The sequence below is a fragment of the Glycine soja genome, chromosome 3 (genome assembly GCF_004193775.1).
Source record: "Glycine soja cultivar W05 chromosome 3, ASM419377v2, whole genome shotgun sequence".
NCBI classification, from domain to species: Eukaryota; Viridiplantae; Streptophyta; class Magnoliopsida; order Fabales; family Fabaceae; genus Glycine; species Glycine soja.
In genome coordinates, this window is record NC_041004.1 from 5,208,533 (window position 1) to 5,231,242 (window position 22,710).

Here is a 22,710-nt window from a genome sequence, read left to right on the forward strand (position 1 = left end):
GAGTGAGGAGCTTAGAAAAGATAATATTACCTTGGTACTTGTAACATACGTAGGATTGAGCTCATACAAACAAGAGTAAAAGTTATAATTTTTAGTTAGGTCAAATCTTTTTCTTGAGTCAATAAAAAAAAGACTATGATTTCAACTTGACTCCGAGACAACAAAAAAATTTCCTCCTTGCTCAGACCTGTAAGAGTTCCGCGTCTTTTTGGAAATGGAACACTTGGCTCTAATACAACTAAATCCACACTCACCCTACATTTGTTTAGATGAAAAGAAAATAGTTAAGTAAAAGAGAGAAAAAATTGAATTCAACAAAAAAAAACGAAAGAGAGAAAATATTGAAATTTTGTTTCTTATGTTAATTAATTTTCTCTTCAATTAAATAAAAGAAAATGTGTTTTTTTTTTTTTTTACTTTCTCTCTTTTTCTCTTTAACTATAGACATTTGAGTTTGGGTATATGTATTAGTTGCCACGTTATTTTATGAAATGAACTGAATAGATGAGCATGATATTTTCTCACAAGCTACGTTTTTTGTGAAAATTAATTACGAGTTTGGGAATTAACTTGTGTGTTTGACTGTGTTTATGGGATTATATTTAAGCTCAACGGGTAATTGTGTTAAATTACAGCAAATAGGTGGAAATAGCTGTACATAGGGATAAAATTACAACAAGTAATTGACATTCTGCCTTTTAAATTATATTTTTGTTAAAATCATTATTTGTGACATAATTTTCACATTTAGGACCCTTTTGTTTTAAGTTAGATAGATTTAAAAATACTTAATTTACGTATACCCCAAACTAATCTCATCTCAACCATGTGTGTGTGTGTGTATATATATATATATATATATATATATATATTCTGCTGGACAGTGTGTCATGCTGAAAAAAATTATTGGAGACTTTTGTCAATCAGGCATTTGGCTGTTGATCGGGCATAGGGCCATAACTTTTTCTACGTAATATCAAGCATTTATTAGTTTGATTTAACTCAGCTTGTGCCTTGATAAATTGGTAACAACCAAGATTACTTGCCAATAAGTACGGATAAGTTTTATATGCAGAATCATTATATTCTTCAGTGGCTATATTCTGTCTGGGAGTAATTAGATCTCTTCAAAATTCTCTGCACGTGTCTCATAAATTACTACCGTACATTATCACCAATTTTGTGGTTGAACTCAAATTCTCCTTAGGGTAATTTTTATTGTTAACACAATTATTTTTTACTCACCAAAAAAATTATGCTTATGCAGTTGTTAATTAATTTGGAAATAAAAGAGTTAGTCATAATTATATGTTACGTACTTGATTCGACCTGACCACTCTAGCATTTCTCTTAATCATCTACAAGCTAGGCTCTTAGCCTAAATTGAGGTGCTAAAAACTGGCCTTAATTTAGCTTGTGAATTTTCAAAAATAATAATAATAACAATAAATAAGATTTTTCTCGGATAAGTTAGTGCTATAGCTACTGGACAAGACAAAACCCAACATATAAATCTTCTTTATAGGCAGAGTATATATGAAGAGCCATATAGAATTTGTAGAGAGAAGATTGAGAAGCCTTAACAGACAATGTCTACGCAAGCTCGTGAGAGAGAGAATTTCAGAAACTGAGAAACATCTAGCTAGGTGGGTACAAACAGTGTCTGGGGAGAATTTTGTCTATATTTGTGCACTAACTTAGGCATACCATCACATTTAACAACTTATACCTTACTAGTTATTTCTGTCATATATATAATTATTTCGTATCAATTGGCTTAATACCTAGTTGCTTGCAAGTTCTATTTGCATAAAGTGAACACTGTTTGATTGAACATGTTTTAAGTGTTTTTGGCTGCCATCCGTTTTAAGTTAGTATTTCGATCTTGGTGTGTTTTGTTAATGTATATATTGATCATAGGTGACTGTTGGAAAGCTGACTTAATTATGGTCACCACTCTTGTTGTGCATTAATTGTTATATCTTTAAATTGATTTAGTTGCAGCCTCCAACACTTTGTTAGGGGTATTATTTAGTCTCTTATCGATTAATTGTTTCCAATTGGGTGTCGTGATGTATTTATTGTTTTCAGTTTTTTTTAGGATTATTAATTGATTTATGTGCAGGTATGTAATTAAAAATTATTTTGAAGTTAAACAATGTTAGTCATGTGCAAACTTGCACATAAGTAAATCAATTAGTAATAGTAATAAAAACAAAAAAATACATCACAACATTCAACACGGAAACAAACCTAACCATTTGGTGTTGTGTTGTACCAAATTCAATCTCTAATTCCTTTTTCATCTTAGGTAAGACACTAGCTTCCCAAGCAGCTTATGCGTGTGGCTTCGACATTCCTCCACAACATTAGCTTAAGGAAGTGTTTTGTAAAGTTATTGCACAAGTGTCTAGACCAAAAAAAAAAAACCAATGACAGTCGAATGTCCTCAATTATATTTCTTAGATTTTGACATAATATATAACTGTTAGGATCAAAATAAAATCATTTAAAAAAATTTAAATATCAAAATGAAATTATTTGAAAAACAGAAATAACCAAACTAGAATTATTAAAATGATATAATTTCAATAATATATCACACATCATATCAATCAGCGTCAATGAGAGACGTCACATTTTTCTATTAACATATTTAATATTTTGATTAAAATGGACTAAAATAAGATCTTTCAAAGACATAAAAGATCAAAATAAAACTTCTAAAACTTAATGAATCAAAATAAAAGAAATACTAAAATATAAAAGACTAAAAGTGAAATTTAATTTAACCTTTAGATAAATGTTTACTCTTAAGATATTAATTAAAGAAGTTATAGTATAATTTTTATTGACATACACAAAATTATATTATCCTTAATATTTTTTTACGTTCTCTTGTAATTTTTATAATAAATATTTTTCATTTTAGTTCTTTTTAAGTAGTGATCTAATGACACCAATTAGCAAGATCTTATAATGTATATTTATAATAAAGGAATAGCTAGGTATATATCTTCCTGTAATGATGGCCAGACTGTTAGAAGTCATTAGCTAGTTTAAATTAGCCAATTCTAGCGGCCTAATATTGACCAGGTTATTGGCCTATAAGAAAATTGAAATATGTCAGAGAAACTATGAATAATAAACTTATTAAGGGATTTGGTTTCAACTTAGAATATGACTTAGCATGAGGCTCACGTTAGGAGCATGCCATACAGAACCAAAGGAACACATCAGACTCAGGAGATACGATATATATATATAACCTACCAGAATATGCGTATAAAATACACACATGGCATGAACGAGGCTTGCATGCACAAACATGCTTACGCTGCTAGCTACCTAGCTAGCATCTGAAAATCAGGTTTTAATGTCTCGAATATAATTAAAGTCAGCCCTACAAAATGAAATGCTACGATAATTTATATATATATATATATATATATATAGTCTTATTAACGAGTGTTCTAAAAGATATTGATTAAAAAATTAAAATTATTTATCATGTAAATAATAAGAAAGGATAAAAAATCATTAATAACATAATTTGTCACCTTTTAATAAAGATATTTTTATTTTAAGTTTCTTATATTCTTAGAACACCGATTAATATATATATATATATATATATATATATATATATATATTTCTTTCTAACAAGAAGCTAAATTCTCTAGCCATGATTATTATTTTGATACCATAAAATAATATATTATTCGGGGGAAGAAGAATCCTATATTGTGCACGATGTGTTGGGGCCTCTAAGTGGGGCCTGTTTGTGCATATTGACAAGTGATGTTCAAGAAGAGAGTCCAAAAAGGACATGCCACGCCCTCCTTAATCTGTTACTTGACATGAGAGTTGCGAGTGACATTCAGGTTCACGGGCTAGGTTTGTTCCAGTTACGAAACAGAACAAGTAGTGCATTGTAAACTTATTTTGGTGGAAAGAAAATCTGATGGGAAAAAATTCCATGAGCATATCGTACAAAGCGGGTTTGTCTCTTTTCCTCACATGATGGATTTAGCCAGCAATATATGTGCACATAGAAACAAACCAACCAAACTGCATCACAGATGAGAAACAATAAGATCATTTGCACATAGACAACATTTTTTTTTTTTTATTGATACAACATTATGTTTTCCGAGTAAATTGGACTCTGGTTTCTTTCTTAAGTAAACTCTTGAATATCATGGAAGAAAAATATGTGATTGAAACTAAAGGTGGCTGAGATCAGATTCTTCAGCAAACATTAATCATTACCATATAACATCGTTAAAAACAGATAGAAAAAATTGGGTCACGTGAGATTAGTTAATATGAGTGGCAACACCCCCCACAAAATAAGAGCCTCAATATTGGTTGCAAAACAATGAGGCTAGGAAGTTTAATCAGTGTGACAGTGGCGGGTGAATGAAACGATTGGTCACCCACTAAAAAATTGGCTGCATTTCTAAACTTTTCTAGAAAAGCTTTGTTTCTGTTTTTTTCCTGATGGTAACAAGAAGGGTGACTAAGCATATTGTAATTAATGGCTTTGGAAAATAATGATGAAGTTATTGACTAGGATTGAGTAAGTAGATGCATTTCCCCATGAAAGTTGGAGATGAATTATTCTTTAACCATGGTTCATTAGGAATAATATATCAGTTTGGTAGTCATTTTCACAATAAGAAGCCTTTAAGAGCTGACAAATAATTACGTGGACTTTGTTAATTCACTATATAATGTTACATTTTTTTATATTTTTAATGTAAATAAAGTAAATGTGTTGAAATGTATATGTATGTATCCTTTTTGTTGCTCTTTCATTTTATGTACAAAGTGTATAAGTAAAGAAAAGTTAAATATATCATTTTGAATATTTTTAATTATAGTAAAAAAGTAAATATTAAATTGCATGTTTTTGAATTTCTAATATGTAGTAGTTTCTTTTAATAATATCTTTTATTTTTACTTTTTTTTTTCCTAATACGTACTGTTATTGGATATGATAGAAAATCGTTTTTGTTGTTTTGTTATTTTAAAATAATGCAATGAAGATAATATATAAATACAATTGTTGTAATTACATTAGGCCAGGTCGGTTTGACATAAAGCACATTCTGCATGCTGTCTGTCAGAAATAGTTGAGGGTGGGGAAGAGTTGAACATTGATTACTTACATGTTTTTTGGAATTTATTGCACAATCTGGTGGATGGCATTTTCGAATAAACAGTCGTTTTATCAAGTACAGTACCCGTTTACTCCACCACATGTATTTTAATTATAACTTTTTATTATTATTAATATTCTCTATAACTATTTTAATGATTAAGAAAAAAAATTAAAAAGTGGAATAAAATAAATAATGTAATGGATACCGATAAAGATTCACATTAGATAAATAATGTAATTAATATGATGTTTGGATAGTATGTACAAACAAATTTAATTAAAAGTGTGTTTATTGTGTTAAATAGAAATTATTAAAATAGTCGCAAACATGTTATAGAAAATCTATACTTAAAAAAAATGTTAGAACAACAATAACCAAAATTATTCAACCTTTTTTGAACCCTAAGTATGAATATATACATTTTACTTTTTTATAGTTTGTCGAAAGAGATATGAAACTCTTTGGGGGTGACAACTCTACACGAGACTCTTCTTTTCTTCTTCATCCCTTTGTGGGATTCTGAGTTTAAATGTTCTTTTTTTTCTTTGACTTTCTCCATCTCCATGACTATATGCTTGAGTAATCAATCTTGTTTAAAGGATTGGGCCATATAGTCCTTTGATAGTTGTAATGGATATATATTTGTGAACTTTATTTCTATATGTGCAAAGTGTATTTTTCTATCTTTGATTCTTTTCTTATTGTGCTTAATTATGCAAATTGTTTGATCACTTCTTTGCATAACCTTAAGTGTTCTAAAGAAGGATAAAAGATTAACCTAATATTGGAACCATAAAAAAAGAAGAAAGTAGGCTTTAAATCATTAAAGTATGTTTATATTTTTTAAGAACCAAATGAATTAAGAAATAACACAATGAGTCTAACTGAACATATAACTATCACGAAAATAAGGTGACATCTTGTGTATAGTCAACAAGAAGCATCACCATGGTATACTTTTTCTCTAAAATGGGTATTTAGAATCGGTATAAGGGTGGTTACACATAGGGTGTCACTTCTTGTATGAAAAACATGAGATGTTATTCAAAGTGGCATCTCCTAAATTCTAGTTGACAAAAATTATTGCTACATATAAATAGTCTTCTAAAACATCTATATTGATAAATAGTTTTGCAAAATTACTCTTAAAAAAAATCAGACTATAAATAACAAAAGAGTGTTTTGGGGAGAAAAATGATAAATGAGGTGTATTATTAAAATAGAGGGCTATAAATAACAAATAGTCCAATAAAATAAAGCAATGGCCCAAATTGATTCAGAATGGACATAGCCTAGTTTAAGTGGCTAGACCGAAACATCTTAATAGTCAGAGGAAAAGAAAGCAAAAGCCTTGTGGGAATTGCTAGGGGCACCCAGCAACATTGCTGGTGCACCCAACAATTTTTCAAAAATCCCAAAATACCCTTGAACGTTTTTCTTTTATAAAAAGCTACTTTTTATTTTTTTTTCATCGTTGCTTTCTTTGTTGCTCCGTGGTGCTTGTGCTGTGCGATATTTCTCCGTGCTGGTTGTGCTTGTGCTCTGCTTTGGTGTGATATTTGTCAACTAAGGTACATAGCTTTTCTATGTATCATTGTTTATTTTGGTTAGTGGAATGGTGTAAGTGTCTGATTTGAAGCAAATGAAGAACATTTTCCATGAGATTCCACGGAAGAAGTTTTCTTCCACTGTTGACATTACAACTGCGAAAGAAAAAAACTTCTTTCGTGGAAGCTCACAGAAGATGTCTTCCGCGAGATTCCACGGAAGAAGTTGTCTTCCGCAGTTTTAATGTCCACAGCGAAAGACAGCTTCTTTCGTGGATTAATTTGTTTTATGATTTTTAGTTTTAAGATTATTTTGAATGTTATTTTGGTTAATTCTATTTGTAATTTATGTGAAACATAAAAATATATTTCTTGGTTGAAGTGTTGATTTTTTTGCCTAGGTTGAAGTATTTTTTGGTTAAATGAACTTTGTAGGTTATAATTTTGAAATTATGTAATTAAAAGTTGAATTTGGTTGTTGTTAAAATATTGATGTATATGTAGATTAAATATTTGTGTGAGGTTGTCAAATGTTGAATTAGTTCGATATTTATAGTTTGTAAAATTTTTTGGGTTGCTGTATTGTTCAAATTATTTAGTTGAATGTTGAATTAGGTGATAGTTATAGTTTGAATTAAGATGGACGAAGATCAATGGACATATTACAGTACGATGTCCAAAGAAGTTGATATGGATTTTCAAGATGAACAAGATTGTGGGGTGAATGAAGGACATGTTGATTGTTCAGACGCTTTTAATACTTCTCAGGTAATCATGTCGATCAGTTTGAGTTGTTTGGTCTAATGTATGATTTGTGTAAAAATTAATATGTCGTGGTTGTGTCCTAGGTCTTTGCAACCCGAGAAGATGTTTTGCAGTGGGCTTAAACGATTGCCGATGAAAATGGCTTTGTTGCAGTAATTATGAGGTCTGATACATATACTGGTAGCAGAGGAAGAACTTCATTTGTGTTAATTGGGTGTGAAAGGAGCGGTAAGTACAAGTGTAGGAAGAAAGAATTTGTTAAAAGAGACACAGGCACTAGAAAATGTGGTTGTCCCTTTAAGATTCGTGAAAAACCAGTGCATGGAGGTGAAGGTTGGACGGTGAAGCTGATATGTGGGATTCACAACCATGAATTGGAGAAGACCTTAGTTGGACATCCATATGCTGGGAGATTGACAGATGATGAGAAGAATATAATTGCTGATATGACAAAGTCGAATGTGAAACCAAGAAACATTCTGCTAATGTTGAAGGAGCACAACGCCAACAGTTGCACCACAATCAAACAAATCTACAATGCAAGAAGTGCATATCGTTCTTCAATCAGAGGAGATGACACTGAAATGCAACACCTAATGAGGCTCCTTGAACGTGACCAATACATTCATTGGCATAGATTGAAGGATCAAGATGTGGTGCGTGATTTGTTTTGGTGTCACCCAGATGCAGTTAAGTTATGTAACACATGTCATCTTGTTTTTTTGATAGACAGTACTTACAAAACAAATAGGTACATGCTCCCATTGCTTGACTTTGTGGGGGTGACACCAACCGAGATGACTTTCTCTGTTGGGTTTGCATATCTGGAGGGTGAGCGCGTGAACAATCTTGTATGGGCATTGGAACGGTTTCGAGACCTTTTTTAAGAAACGATCGCCTTCTTGTTGTTATTGTCACAAACAAAGACCTAGCCCTGATGAATGCTGTGAAAGTTGTATTTCCGAAGTGTACGAATTTGTTGTGCAGGTTTCACATAGACAATAATGTGAAGGCAAAGTGCAAATCGCTAATTGGTCAAAAGAATGCTTGGGACTACGTAATGGATAGCTGGGGTAATCTGGTAGATTGTCCTTCGGAACAGGAGTTTCCTGAGCACCTTCAAAGGTTTCAAGTAGCGTGTTCCCTGTGGCCAATGTTCATTGACTACGTATGTGAGACATGGATTGTCCCACACAAGGAGAAGTATATCACAGCCTGGACGAATAAGGTGATGCACCTAGGCAAGACAACAACAAATAGGTATTTACATGTTTTATTATTTTTGTCAAGTTTGTTTAAATGATTGTTTTAGTATAAATGATTGTTATTAATTTGTGTTGTTTGTTGTGTATTTTAAATGTAGGGTTGAATCTAGTCATTGATCTCTGAAAAGGGTATTACAGAATAGCGTTGGAGACCTTTGTAGTGTTTGGGATGCAATGAATAACATGATGACACTGTAGCACACTAAAATTAGAGCATCATTCGAAACAAGTACGCATGTCGTTGGTCATGTTTTTAAGAAAACCTTATACAAGAGGCTTCTGGGAATGGTGTCAAGGTACGCTTTAAATGAAATTTCGGTTGAGTTTGAGCGCATACGTCATTTCAAAGACAATCCTTCTTCTTGTGGTTGTGTCTTGAGAACCATGCTAGGTCTTCCTTGTGCATGCGAGCTACAAAGGTATGATGGTGGCAGCATCCCACTGGATGCAGTCCATATGTACTGGAGGAGACTTAGTTTTTTAGACCAGGGGCTATGTGAGGCCGAAGTGAACATCAAGGAAGAGATGGATAGAATATATAAAAGATTCGAGGAACTTGATATTTGCGGGAAAGTTACTTTCAAGAGTAAACTCCGAGAATTCACGTTTCCCGATGAGACCTCTATGTGTCCTCCTCCAACAAAGGTTAAGACGAAAGGTGCCCCAAAGAAAGTAATGAAAAGAAGTGAAAGATCGACAAAGCATGATCCATTTTATTGGGAGTATGTTGATGCTTATCATTCGGTTCAAAACAGCAACACCTCAGTCAGACCCAGTGCATCATCTTTTGAACCACCGAAGCCAGCAAGGATGATCCCGATGTTGGATCAATTTGCGCCATTTATGCATGGTTTCATTGAGGACATTGTTGATGTGAAAGCGGATGATAATTGTGGATATCGGTCAGTTTCCGCTTTGTTAGGTATGGGAGAAGAGTGTTGGGTCGTGATGCGTAATGAATTGATTAAAGAACTTGGCAAATGGTCGCAAGACTACATAAAAATCTTTGGTGGCGCGGAGAGATATGAACAGCTGAGGTTGTCCCTACACGTGGATGGGTTATCCAAGGTATGTGTTTTATGCTTTTTATTTATATAAATAATGTTTACATGAGTGACACGTGTATTTTTTTTGTGATTTAGGTTAGTATGGACAAATGGATGGATATAACGGATATGGGATATGTAATTTCGTCAAGATATAATATAATCCTTGTATCGTTGTCACGACAACAGAGCTTCACATTTTTCCCTCTCAGAAGTCGACCACCAGCCGATTCTTCTACGCACCGCATGATATGCGTCGGTCATATGTTTGACAGTCATTTTGTTCGGGTACATTGAAAATTCGTTTACTCAAATAATTTCAATTATTGAATGAGTTGGTTTGTTCGTTTAAGTTATTATTGTAATTTCACTTAAAACAGGTTTATCTGAAAGATCGTTGTCCCTTACCGCCTATGGCGTTGTTGTGGTCAAGCAATTCATATCTGGAGGCAAAATAGTGGCCAACTGCATATGTAGGTAGAATGCAGCACTACTTAAGCCTAATGACAATTAATACAACGCACGTAGACCTAAGCAGGCACTGAACTTGTAATATTTATGTATCTATATTTACGATTGGATTTTTGTTCATGTAATTAATCAGTATTGAAATACTAATGAATTTTTGCGTGAACAAATTGACTAGCTTGTCCATTTAAAAGCAATTACGTGACAGAACAATTACTAGCGTGAGTCGACATTGATTGACGTGACACGATAATGCTTTACTTGTAAACTTAAAAATGAAAAATGGTCACGGGTCTGTTAAAAGTGAAGCCACGCACCTGCCTGGGCCATGTATATAAATGAGACATGGGCATGTCCATGGTACTCAACAGCAAGTGGTATTCACAGTCTGTCAAAAGAAATTTCGATAAACAATGGCATTCTTAGGAGAAACTTCGTCTCAGACGATGGTCAACTCAAGGTTGGCATTCATTTTTCCAAATGGAGTCGTCATTCACAATGAGTGTGGGGTTTATTTTCAAAGTTCTACTGCAGTGCCCAAGAGAGTACCAAACTTGTGCGATTTTTCAACTCTTAAAAGCATAATATGTAACACCCTTCAGCTAAACAACAATCAAGTTGTGGTTGAAATTCATTACCGACGACCGCTCGAAGATACAGGTAACAACATTCACTTCCAATGTATGCAATTGAAACATGACATGGTGTAATTATCAATTTTCATGTGTTGGACCGATTGAGTTGTTATGCACCGTTGGTAGAACACCAGATGCAATTTTAAACTTACTTGAACGCCCCAACATCCCTACTCATGATGCGGTTCTGTATTACAACGGAAGGTGGAACATGTCACGCCAAAACAACTTTGTGGGTTACGCGTTCACAGGAATAAATCCCCAAAAATTTGATATTCCAAAAGGATGTACCATATATGAACTGAAGGATTTGATCAAGCAAGTAGCACCTAAAGGGAATCCTCCTCATGGGATTCATGAATCCCAACTTGTAAGGCGTTTGTTTTATCGACAACCTGCTCATTTGGAGTATTCTAACAAAGTTTTAAAATTTGAAATTATTGAGCTGAAATCTGACGATGACGTGCTGAAGGTGTTGGTAGAGTCCAATTACTGGAAACAATTTGTGCCAATAGAAATTTTGGCTCTGTTTAGTAAAGTGGTTTTGGAAAATGATGACGAGGTGGTTACGTCCTTGCATGTTTGAATGCTAGTTATATGTTATGGTGTTTCGTGCAAATTATATTTGTGTCCATCATGTTCAACTGAATGTAATGTGTTAGTGTGTCAAATTGTTATGTTTGTGACCCATTTGTTATGTGTATTATGTATGAAACAGGGGTACTTAGGCATGTTTCTAAAAGACCCAAAACCAACTTTTTTTATTTTTGGTGTCTCAATTTGAGGTGTGATTCGATGGAACGGGGCGCTGCTTTTATTTTCTTTGGGTTCCTTGACGTGCAAACATGACAAATAGGAGCCCTCGACAATCTCAAGCGGCTCCCACATAATTTTTTTAAAAAAGTCCGAACAGGGGTACTTAGACATGTTTCTAACAGGCCCAAAACCAACTTTTTTTATTTTTGGTGTCTCGGTTTGAGGTGCGATTCGATGGAACAGGGAACTGCTTTTATTTTTTTTGGGTTCCTTGACGTGCAAACATGACGAATAGGGGCCCTCAACAGTCTCAAGCGGCTCCCAAATAATTTTAAAAAAAGCCCGAACAGGGGTATTTAGACATGTTTCTAACAGGTCCAAAATCAACTTTTTTTTATTTTTGGTGCCTCAGTTTGAGGTGCGATTCGATGGAACGGGGCGCTGCTTTTATTTTTTTTGAGTTCCATGACGTGAAAACATGACAAATAGAAGCCCTCGATAGTCTCAAGCGGCTCCCACATAATTTAAAAAAAAGCCCGAACAGGGGTACTTAGGCATGTTTCTAACAGGTCCAACTTTTAAATTTCTTTATTGTACGTATATATATTTAAATTATATAATTTCAGAATAATTATAAATTTTAACATTTAAATTAAAAATTAAATTTTAATAACAAAGCAAATTTGACCAAAATTAGGATAAATTAATTTTACCTCACTTTTAAAATGGTATTACATCAATTTTTCTTCTAAAAAAAACTAGATGTACTGAAAACAAAAAATAGAGATGTTTTGATTTTTTTTTTTTTAAGTTTTTTAGTCACCATAACATTGTATTAGTTTAAAATATAAATCAATTTTATCAGTGACTAATTTTTTTATAAAGGCTTGTATTTATTACTATTAAAAAAGTAATTTATATTGATATAACTTAGTTTTATTTATTAAATACTATTTTAATTCTAATATTATAAAAAACAATATCTGTATAATAATATTAAAATAATTATAATATTATAAAAAAATAACTTTTAATTCTAATACTACATATCTTTTCCTAAAATAAATACTATAAATAATAAGTTTGTTTTATATATTTTTTTCTTTAATAAAATTGCGATGTCATCATTTTTATTTTTTCTTTCCATATTTGAATGAATGGAATAACATACTATTTTCAATATGAATTTTTTTTTATTTTCCTAAAACAAATAATATTTATATATTTATATTAAATTACAAAGCAGGAGAAAATCTCCTTGTTAAATTATTTTATCTGCTTTATTTTATATATTCAAATACCATTATAAATGTGACTCATGTGTGTGGTTTATATTTAAATTTCAAAGCATATATTTATAGAGAGACAAACATAAATCATAAATGATGTAAGTAAATGTGTTTTATCACATACATAAACAAATACTAAAATTAATAATTTAAATACAAAAAATATAAATCCTAATCTATGCGGCGTCCCTGTCGCGGCTTAAGACTTTCATCTGCGGCATCACCTCTAGCTCTCCTCAGACAACGAGTCATGATGTCATATAAGTCAGTGCCTTCAGTGACCATCGTGAGGTTGATGACCCACTCCAAATCCTCAGCAATCGCTCCTAAATCCTCAGTCATCCCTTGACATCCTTCGCAGTCAACCTATCACAGTCAAAATAACAAAGTCAGTATCACATTTTTAAAAAATTTAAATTATGAAAAACTACACAAGTTATGCTTACCACTGAATGTGTAGGGAGATCAGACGCGACTGAAACCTCGGGGATTGGTGGCTCGACGAACTCCTCATCATAAGGGGGAGGCGGATGTCTCGGCTCAGCAGTCTCCTCGGTCCGCGTGACGAACGGGTGCGAAATCCCAAAAAACCACTCCATGTATTCTGGCGCCACCTACCCAGGAACTACACAGAGCTCCCCTGTAGGCACCAAATGGTCTGAAAAATGCAGCCACCGGTCATCTATATCATCACCCGTCAAAGAATCACAAACCGGCGGCGAAGGGACTGTCTGAATGCAGCCAAACTGTCGAAGAATCCGCTCAGGTTGAACATACACGACAATTTGACCCCATCTGTGATGGTCGGTGTACAACGATATCAAGTCAAAGCCCCTAACTCCCCGGTGCTCAGCATAGGGCATCCAGCACACGTTAGTCACAGTTAAGGCATCCATACGTCTATGATACGGGGCTCCCTTGATCCCCGTCATATGAGCCTTACCCGTAAGCCACCTGTAGGCCCGTGGGCTCCCCTCATCATAAGCACCATGAACGATGCATGTATGCACTGTAGGAAAGTGCTCGTATATCCAGCACTACAAACACATAGTGAACATCAATAAAAAAAAAGGGATTCGATGCTACTTCAATTTAAATTATCAGTAATAATACGTACCTGAAGAAGTGTAATGTAACCGCCTAGCTGTCGTGTAGAGGCCTGCGATGCGTCGTTCAAATGCTCATACATGTGGACCAATGCAATCGCTCCCTAGGCGAATCCCCCTGCCTGAGCCAGGTCCCTGAAAGCCTCCAGGTGCACGACATGTACATGGGTTGAACTCTTGTTGGCGAAAAGAGTACAACCCACAAAGTGGAGCAGATACGTGCGGGCTACTACAACCCATCATCTAGCCCTGCACTGGCTCTCATACACGTCCCGAAGCCACCCCAACCGGACATGAGGCCCACCATCCTGTCGAGTCTCAGCTGTAGCCTCCTCATGACTCACCTCAAGAAGCTCTGTCAGTAGACCAATTGCGTCTGAAGTAACCAGCGACTCGAACTTATGCAGCGCGCCAGTGATAGGAACGTGTAGGAGTGACGCCACGTCATCTAGCGTGATCGTCAACTCGCCAACTGGCAGGTGGAACGTGCTAGTCTCGCGATGCCACCTCTCGATGAAGGCGGATATGAGTCCAGGATCAGTGGTGATAACAGAACACCTGATCAGTGGACTCAATCCGGTGACAGCAATCATGCCTTCGATCTCAGGTGCTGGTCTCCCAATTTTATCTACTTTTCTACCATGGGAGACCAACTTCAGATCAGGTCGTTCCTAAATTGAATAACAATTTATAATAATGTGTATATAAAAAACAATCCAACTACAAATAATTTTTATGTAATTACTCAACATTAAAAAGTATGTACCTGTCCACTCCAGATGCTGTGTGCGACATGCTCAGCAAAACCGGTCAAAACCGATGGGTCACGTGGCCCACCGGGGAATCCCTCATCTGCAGCAGGTGACCCCAAGCTCCCATCAGTAGCCACTCCCTCTGTGTGAACAGCATCGACGGCGCCTGTCATCTCTGGGGTAGCATCAGACACATGAGGAACATCCTCATGCAACTGAGGCACATCCTCAGGTCTCTCTGTAACGTCCTCACGCACACGAACTCGTTGCCTACGTGCTAAAGCAGTAGGCCTGCGACGCCGAGGAACATCAGCCTGAAGCGCAACCTCACTAATGTCTCTACCTCTACCAGTTCCTAACGCACGACCTAAACCTCGTGTTCTAACCATGATCTGAAATCATGAAGAACATTTACTTTTTTCGGTCAAATTAATTGGTAACAAAGCTTTGTCATTACTAATTTGTTCAAACACATGTTTTGTATGTTTCTCACTAATGTACACACAAGAATTTGCTAGAGTTGGGAGATTCATTTATTTGTAGCTTATTCCAACATATACACTGAATGTTTTTCTTTTTTGGTCACTAAGGGTGCATGAAAGCTATCTTTCATCACCACCTAGGGTGCAACACAAACAACCACCAAGGGTGCATCAAAAGCAACAACCAAGGGTGCATGAAAAACAAAATCACCACATACATATACAAACCTTAAAGCCTCAAACAACCACATAATACATATAAGTCACAGCTTAGGTTCATTAATCAAAAATTCGCCTTATACAATATTTGCATCTAATTCATATATCAAAGGCAACAATTTCTCATTTCTCATATACATATACACTTTGTATTAGCAAATAAATAAAAAAAACTAACTAATAATATCAATAAATTGGTGGTTCAGACATAATTTTCAAGAAAAAAAACCAATATACAACAAAACATGGTCCGCGGAAGAAGGCTCTGCAGGTTCTTCCTCGAGAAGGACAGGTAGCCTGCGGAAGAAGCCTCCTCAGGTTCTTCCACGAGAAGGAGAGGTAGCCTACGGAAGAAGGTTTCGCAGGTTCTTCCGCGAGAAGGCGCGGACATCCGCGGAAGAACCTGCAGAACCTTCTTCCGCTGGATCTCGCGGAAGAACCTTTTCACCTTCTTCCGCTGACTACCGCGGAAGAACCTTTTCACCTTTTTCCGCTGACTCCTGCAGAAGAACACCTTCTTCCGCTCGAATACCAACAGTCCACTTTCACACGCGCAGAAGAAGGTTCTTCTCCGCGGAAGAACCTTCGTCTTCAACCTTAAGCACCACACGTCACTAATGTCGTCTATCCTACGGCCATTTATGCGATTCAAAGAGATACGAGGTTAGAACACTAACCTGGATGGCGGAAGGAAACGAACAAAGAAAGCCAATGGAGGAAGAACCCAATGGAGGATGCCAATGAAAGGGAAGCCGGGGAGAATGAAAGCCAGTTACATGGAGGAGGAGAAGCCAGACGAGAAGAAATGAAGGGCGCGGAGGAAGAAGAAGGAAAGCAAATTTGAAATGGAAAAAGAAAAGCTTGCTGAGAGATTGCTGGGTGCACGAGCAACGGACGAAGAAGAAACCAGGCGTGGAAGAAGAAAAGCTTTTTTTTAAAATATATTGTCTTTTATTTTTTAAATGAAGGGTAATATTGGTACTTCATTGAATTGTTGGGTGCACCAGCAATTTTGTTGGGTGCACCTAGCAACGCCCAAGCCTTGTTGGTAGGCGAGCTAAATGGGACGGTGTACTTAGTAAAATTGAGAATGTAAATAGAAAAAGTCCTTTTATTAATCTAGTTGGTGCTTGACGGGCCGCTCTAGCAGTTGAGCCCGTTAACTTAGAAATTACACGGCAATTGATTTCTATATTTCTCGAATTACTTCCTACACTCCTCAAATTGCTTCCAAAATGCTCTCTGAAAATAATATGGAAAAGTGCAGAAAAAACGCAACAAGTTACACATAAAAAGTTACTGGAAAACTAGTACTATGCCCAGCCCAAAAGAGGACACAATTTTTTTTTTTTTAAGTTTAAACAAATTCATCCCATATCACAAGAATTGTGTTATGTTGAATTAGTATTTTTGGGGTATATTGCTTGGCATAGAAAATTTTGAAAAAGGAAAATAAAATTTGAAAGGTATTTAGGAAACTTTAGTGAAAAAAGAGAAGGAGAAGCATATTTAATAATAACGAGAGGTATGTGTATCAATAGTCAAACTCTAAACATAATAAAAGAAGATTATAAATTGGAGTGGAGATTCATTCGTTTTAAATGGGCTCAAACAACCAAGTTTGTTCTAATTGCACTCCATTTCATGGGCTCAGAAGCCTTTTTTTTTCGCCTTCACTTTAAAATTCTTATTTTGACTTATCGTTCAATTGGCTCAATTTTAAAATGAAAAAGGAGTAAGAGAATAAAAATAGTTATTACTTATATATAGTTTAATATACTATTAAGCTATTGGTTACCTTTTTTAGAGACCACCTGTAAGCTAAGTATATAACTTATGCAGTTGCATGTTCAATATTTAAATTTAAGGATTTTTTTATTAAAAGAGATTTTTTTTTCAAAATTAGCAAATGGGGATATTTTTAAAAAATATTTGTTTGAGTCATGAGACTCACCACCACTTTGGATCCACAAGTCATAAACCTTTAATTGAATTTTACATTTATTTGTTTTTTTAATTATTTGGGATGAAGTCCAATAAAAAAAATGCGAAATTCAATTAAAGGTTTATGACTTTTGGGTCTCGACTTACCCCAAACAGGTATTTTTTTTTCAAAAATTATTCTCATTGTTAATTCTGAAAAAAAAAACATTATGCTCTTTTGGTTAAAAAACGTGAATTTCATATATATCACTTAATTATTGGATTAAGGCTGCTAATTCATTCACACACTTAGTTGTAATTGTTGGTTAATTTAATAAAATATCAATAGGAGTTATAAGGTTGATATGGTGATTAAAAAAAATTATGCGTTCAAATATTTTCTACTAATATTCTAATAAAATTAACAATTAACATTTGACATAAAAAAAACTTGAATAACATATTGATCAATTTTATTAAATTTATTAATTTTTTAATATATTTACTATATAACATAAGAAAACATAAAAAAATATTAATATAATCAATTAGATTTTATAGAATTTTAGATTTTGTCAAATAATTTTAATATAACCAAGTAGACTTTTTAATTAATAATAAGAATAAATTTTACACATACTACAAAATTAATGGTTGAAAATTGTAATAAAATTCAATATATAGGAGTATATAATATGTAAATAATATATGAAAAATAAAAATCTAAAACTAATTATAATACTATATTTTATTATAATTAATAGTTACTGTATAAAAAATATATTTTATCTTTTAAATTTCGGTCTAACTTAGAGACAAAAAATTAACAAATAAAACCAGCTTTTTTAAATCTCTCATTTTTAATTTTGAAAGGCGTTTTCAGGTTTGAAGGGAGTGTGGAAGCAGAATCGGCGTTGCATATTATTTTACGACCGCCACCGAAACAAAGTTCATATTCATTTGTGGCTTCAGTCACAGCCACGACTTTCTCTAACTTAGTTCCATGCAGTGACACATGGTACTGATACTATAACTATTATGATAAAATTCATTAAATGCGTATATAACAAACCTTATCTTTTCCCAATAGTCGATATTTGACCATCTCAATTAGTAATCAATCATTGGGTTTATCGAAGTACATTTAACGTAACATCTTCTAGGAAGTAGGAATCAAATCCAATATCCCACATATATCACAGTACCATTTGACTTCTTTCAGTCCCTCTTCCAATTGTCCCTATGTTGTCTTTTTAAAAATTGTTTTTATGATTTTTAAAATTAAATCACAACTTTTCAACTTAATTTAATCTCAATCATTGAGGATATATATCTCATTTATTATCTTTATATTTTAGCCGTAAAATCTATAACTTGCACGCAACTTGACAGCCTGAAATCCACTTCTCTCTTCACAAATAGTTATTCCCGCCTCGATCTGGCTTCCCGCCTAAATCAAAGCATCAAAGCAGATTATCTGAAACAATGGGAGAAACTACAAAGCCATTGTTTATGCAAGGTCCATCAAAGCAAGGGTGGGAGAACCTACAGGTCCATCAAAGCAAGCGTCTTCTTCCACAAGCTAAATGAAGTGTTTATGTAAGGGTGGATTCAATTGAAATCAAAGGAAAACTTATTAAAACTTTTCATCTTTGTCCACACAAGGTAATTCTCTCCAATAGTGGCTTTGTAGGTTCTTTTCAAAACCTTGTTTTTTCATTGTCATTCTAATTCTAGAAATGTAGATTTTGGGATTATTGTTTTACTTTGGATAACATTAATTTTTGTCATTTCTTTTGCTTTGGGATCATTGTTTTTTCATTGTCATTCTAAACCTTGTTTAGATAAATTTTAAATGTAGTCTTTGATTTAGGATTTTTCTTTTGCTTATTATTGTTTTACGTTAATTTTTGTCATTTCTTTTGTTATCTCTTCAGCTTGTAAATTTTTGTAATAAGCTTACTCAAAATTTATCTAAACAGGGTTAGGACTTTGGAGTTCCTAGAGCACAATCGCAGTGGTTCCCATAAATTATATATATGTTTTCTAATTATATGATACTTAATTATTTTTTTACAGGAGTTAATTGATGGACCCAAAGGAATTGACTATCAAACTTGGTCTTGAATTCAATAGTTTGGAAGAGGCATATCTATTTTAGACGGATTATGGAGGCATGAAAGGCTTTGGAGTTAAAAAAAAGAATTCAAGCAAGAGTAAGAAAGATGGTTTCGTTACTCATTATAAATATGTTTGTTGTAAGGAGGGCGTACATCAATCTGATAAAAGAGATCCTAAAACGACCAATCCAAAAGTTGAGACAAGAATAGGGTATATGGCAAGTATGAAAGTTAAACGACTCAATGAGAAATATAAAGTGATTGAATTTTTTGATGATCATAATCACCCACTCCATCCACCAGAAACTGTGCATATGTTAGCTTGTCAACGAAGAAAAACTGAAAATCAAGCATATGAACTTGAAGTGGCAGAAGATGCAGAGATTCAACAAAAAGCCTCATTTGATTTGATGAGTAAATATGTAGGAGGTAGAGAGAATCTAGGGTATACCAGGCAAGATGCAAAGCATTATTTGAATTCTAAGAGGCGACGAGATATGGCTTATGGTGAAGCTGGGTGTTTGCTACAATATTTCCAACAACAACTCATAGATGATTCCTCATTTTTCCATGCATACCAAATTGATTCAGAAGAGCAAATAACAAATGTCTTTTGGACCGATGCAAGAATGTTATTTGACTATCAATGCTTTGGTGATGTGATTTCTTTGGATACCACTTATTGTGCAAATGGAGATCATCGTCCCCTTGCAATTTTCTCGGGCTTTAACCATTACAGAGGAGGGGTGATATTTGGTGCTGCATTATTGTATGATGAGACAATTGACTCCTTTAAATGGCTTCTTGAAACATTTTTGCAGGCACATAGCAAGAAAAGAACACAAACTGTTTTCATTGATCAAGACCAAGCCATGGCAAGAGCATTGCGGGAGGTTATACCAGAGACAAAGCATGGTTTGTGCACGTGGCATATAATGAAAAATGGAATCAAACATCTTGGCAATTTAATGAAAGATGGATCAAATTTCTTATCTGATTTCAAGAAGTGTATGTATGATAATGAGGAAGAAACTAATTTTGAAGCCTCAAGGAGAACCTTATTATTGAAATACAATGTAGAAGAAAACATGTGGTTGAACTCCGCCTACCAAATCAAAGAGAAATGGGCAGTGTGTTATATGAAGTATGCTTTTACGCTTGGTATGTCTAGTACACAACTAAGTGAAAGCTTTAATTCAGATATAAAGAGTTACACAAGGCCTAATTTAAACATCAACCAATTCTTCAAGCAATTTGAAAGGATTGTCAAGGAAAAATGGTATAGTGAGTTAAAGCAAGATTATGAGATGCGTCAGAAGTTGCCAAGAATGATCATACAAAGTTCACCTATGATTCGACAACTTTCTCAAGAGTAGACTCCTCCCATGTTCAATTTGTTTCAAAGGGAGTGGGATCTAATAGCTGCCACAAATATCTACAAAAAAAAAAAATGGAAGCTCATGGTGAATATGTGATAACAATGGTGGATGAAAATGGAGAGTGGAGAGTTAGTTATGAATCCCAAATTGAGAATGGACAATTGGCAATCACTTGTAGTTGTAGGAAGTTTGAACAATGGGGAATATTATGTTGTCACTCATTGAGAATATTATTCCATAAGGATGTCAAGCTTCTTCCAAACAAATATATATTGAAGCGGTGGACACGACAAGCAAGATGTGATACGTACAATGATAATAGTGGGAGGCAAATTAATGTTGATCCTAGGTTGGAGAGTTCAAATCGATATAAGAAATTATGTCCAATGCTTATGAGATTGGCTAATGAGGCATCTGACTATCCGGAAGCATGTTCTTTAGTTTATCAAGGGGTGTTAGAGCTTAGCAAGAAAGTGGTTGAAATTCGATTGAACCAACCACCACATGGTCCTCGTGACTCCATGTGTGAAGCCACAAGGTATGCTATGGAGCAATTTGGCTTCTCTGCTGTTTCGGCATCCAAAGGAATTGGATTTAAGAAGAGAGATGGTAAAAGGATGAAAAAAAATAACCCCCTCAGAAGTTGGACTGATAATCTAAGGCGAAAAAGAAGAAAAGTGAAATCCATGCAACCATCAATTCATAAGGTTTATTTTAAGCATTTCTTTATTTCTTTTGTTGATCAAGTTTAATAGTATGTTTGTAGTGTGGTGTGTTAATTCAAAATCTTTGATATATCAACAAAGTCAAGTCCTATTGGAAGCATCAAATTCAGACTCGTTGATAGGATGTGCTCATTTAAATGAACTATCATTACAAGAATCAACTTCTATTATTTCGAAAGCATATACTCATTTAGTGTCTTTTCCACCTCAACCAAGTCAAATGAGTTTTACTAGAATGCTTGTGGTATGTATATCAATTTTAGATTATTGCAGTTAAATATCAATTTTAAATTTTACTCACTTTTATTCTATTCAATTTAGGCTCAAGATGAAGACAACATTCCATCACTTGAAGAATTGGACTCTAGTCAGACAATCTATAATGATAGAATTTGTCGAAGCCAGATTCGAATTTATCATGGTCAATGAAGCTTTACCATATATTACCTTAGTTCATGGTCAATGCATTTCTCATTTTGTATGTTAGAAGTAAGCAAGTATTTTGGAGATGTATGTATATGGTGAAAAACATTTTTGTGTGTGTTAGAAGTAAGCAAGTTAGTATTTTGGAGATGTGTAGATCGAAATTGGCTTCTCTATTTTAAAGTTTATATTTATCATAATTTTTATTATCCATATTGTAAAATTTTTACTGATGTTGTATAAAATTTAAAAATTCAATATATTTATTTTTATTATTTTTCCTGAAAGTTGTTGTTTCAATGATCGTAAAATAATAGTGTAAATTTTTTTACTGATGTTGTATAAAATTTAAACATTCAATATATTTATTTTTATTATTTTTCCTAGAAGTTGTTGTTTCAATAATGGTAAAATAATATTGTAAAATTTTTACTGATGTTGTATAAAATTTAAACATTCAATATATTTATTTTTATTATTTTTCCTGGAAGTTGTTGTTTTAATGATCTTAAAATAATATTGTAAATTTCTTATTAATGTTGTATAAAATTTAAACATTCAATATATTTATTTTTATTATTTTTCCTGGATGTTGTTGTTTCAATGATCGTAAAATAATATTGTAAAATTTGTACTGATCTT

The 22,710-nt window shown here is 33.8% G+C and overlaps 3 protein-coding genes across 3 annotated transcripts; 2 read left to right on the forward strand and 1 right to left on the reverse strand.

Annotated features, from left to right (window-relative positions):
* The first annotated feature begins 9,030 nt into the window (after window positions 1-9,030).
* On the forward strand, window positions 9,031-10,249 carry LOC114404849. Its single transcript, XM_028367597.1, has 3 exons — window positions 9,031-9,813; window positions 9,888-10,079; window positions 10,172-10,249. Exons 1-3 carry the CDS (start codon window positions 9,031-9,033, stop codon window positions 10,247-10,249), a joined length of 1,053 nt encoding a protein of 350 aa, XP_028223398.1.
* A 4,035-nt stretch (window positions 10,250-14,284) lies between these two features.
* LOC114404850 (protein MAIN-LIKE 1-like) lies at window positions 14,285-15,186 on the reverse strand. The gene is made up of 2 exons (XM_028367599.1): window positions 14,812-15,186; window positions 14,285-14,716 (listed from the first exon to the last, which is right to left on the reverse strand). The coding sequence occupies exons 1-2, from the start codon at window positions 15,184-15,186 to the stop codon at window positions 14,285-14,287; spliced, it is 807 nt and encodes a 268-aa protein (XP_028223400.1).
* Window positions 15,187-19,756: 4,570 nt separating this feature from the next.
* On the forward strand, window positions 19,757-20,917 carry LOC114404851 (protein FAR1-RELATED SEQUENCE 5-like). The gene has a single exon (XM_028367600.1). It carries the CDS (start codon window positions 19,757-19,759, stop codon window positions 20,915-20,917), a length of 1,161 nt encoding a protein of 386 aa, XP_028223401.1.
* The last annotated feature ends 1,793 nt before the right edge of the window (window positions 20,918-22,710 follow it).

Bases quoted from the DNA above. Each gene is read 5' to 3' on its own strand.
- LOC114404850 (XM_028367599.1), bottom strand. From the start codon at position 15,186: ATGGTTAGAACACGAGGTTTAGGTCGTGCGTTAGGAACTGGTAGAGGT. The intron at 14,717-14,811 runs GTACATACTTTT...TATTCAATTTAG, and splicing joins ACAGCATCTGGAGTGGACAG to GAACGACCTGATCTGAAGTT.
- LOC114404851 (XM_028367600.1), top strand. From the start codon at position 19,757: ATGGCAAGTATGAAAGTTAAACGACTCAATGAGAAATATAAAGTGATT.
- LOC114404849 (XM_028367597.1), top strand. From the start codon at position 9,031: ATGGTGTCAAGGTACGCTTTAAATGAAATTTCGGTTGAGTTTGAGCGC. The intron at 9,814-9,887 runs GTATGTGTTTTA...TTTGTGATTTAG, and splicing joins ACGTGGATGGGTTATCCAAG to GTTAGTATGGACAAATGGAT. The intron at 10,080-10,171 runs GTACATTGAAAA...CACTTAAAACAG, and splicing joins TTGACAGTCATTTTGTTCGG to GTTTATCTGAAAGATCGTTG.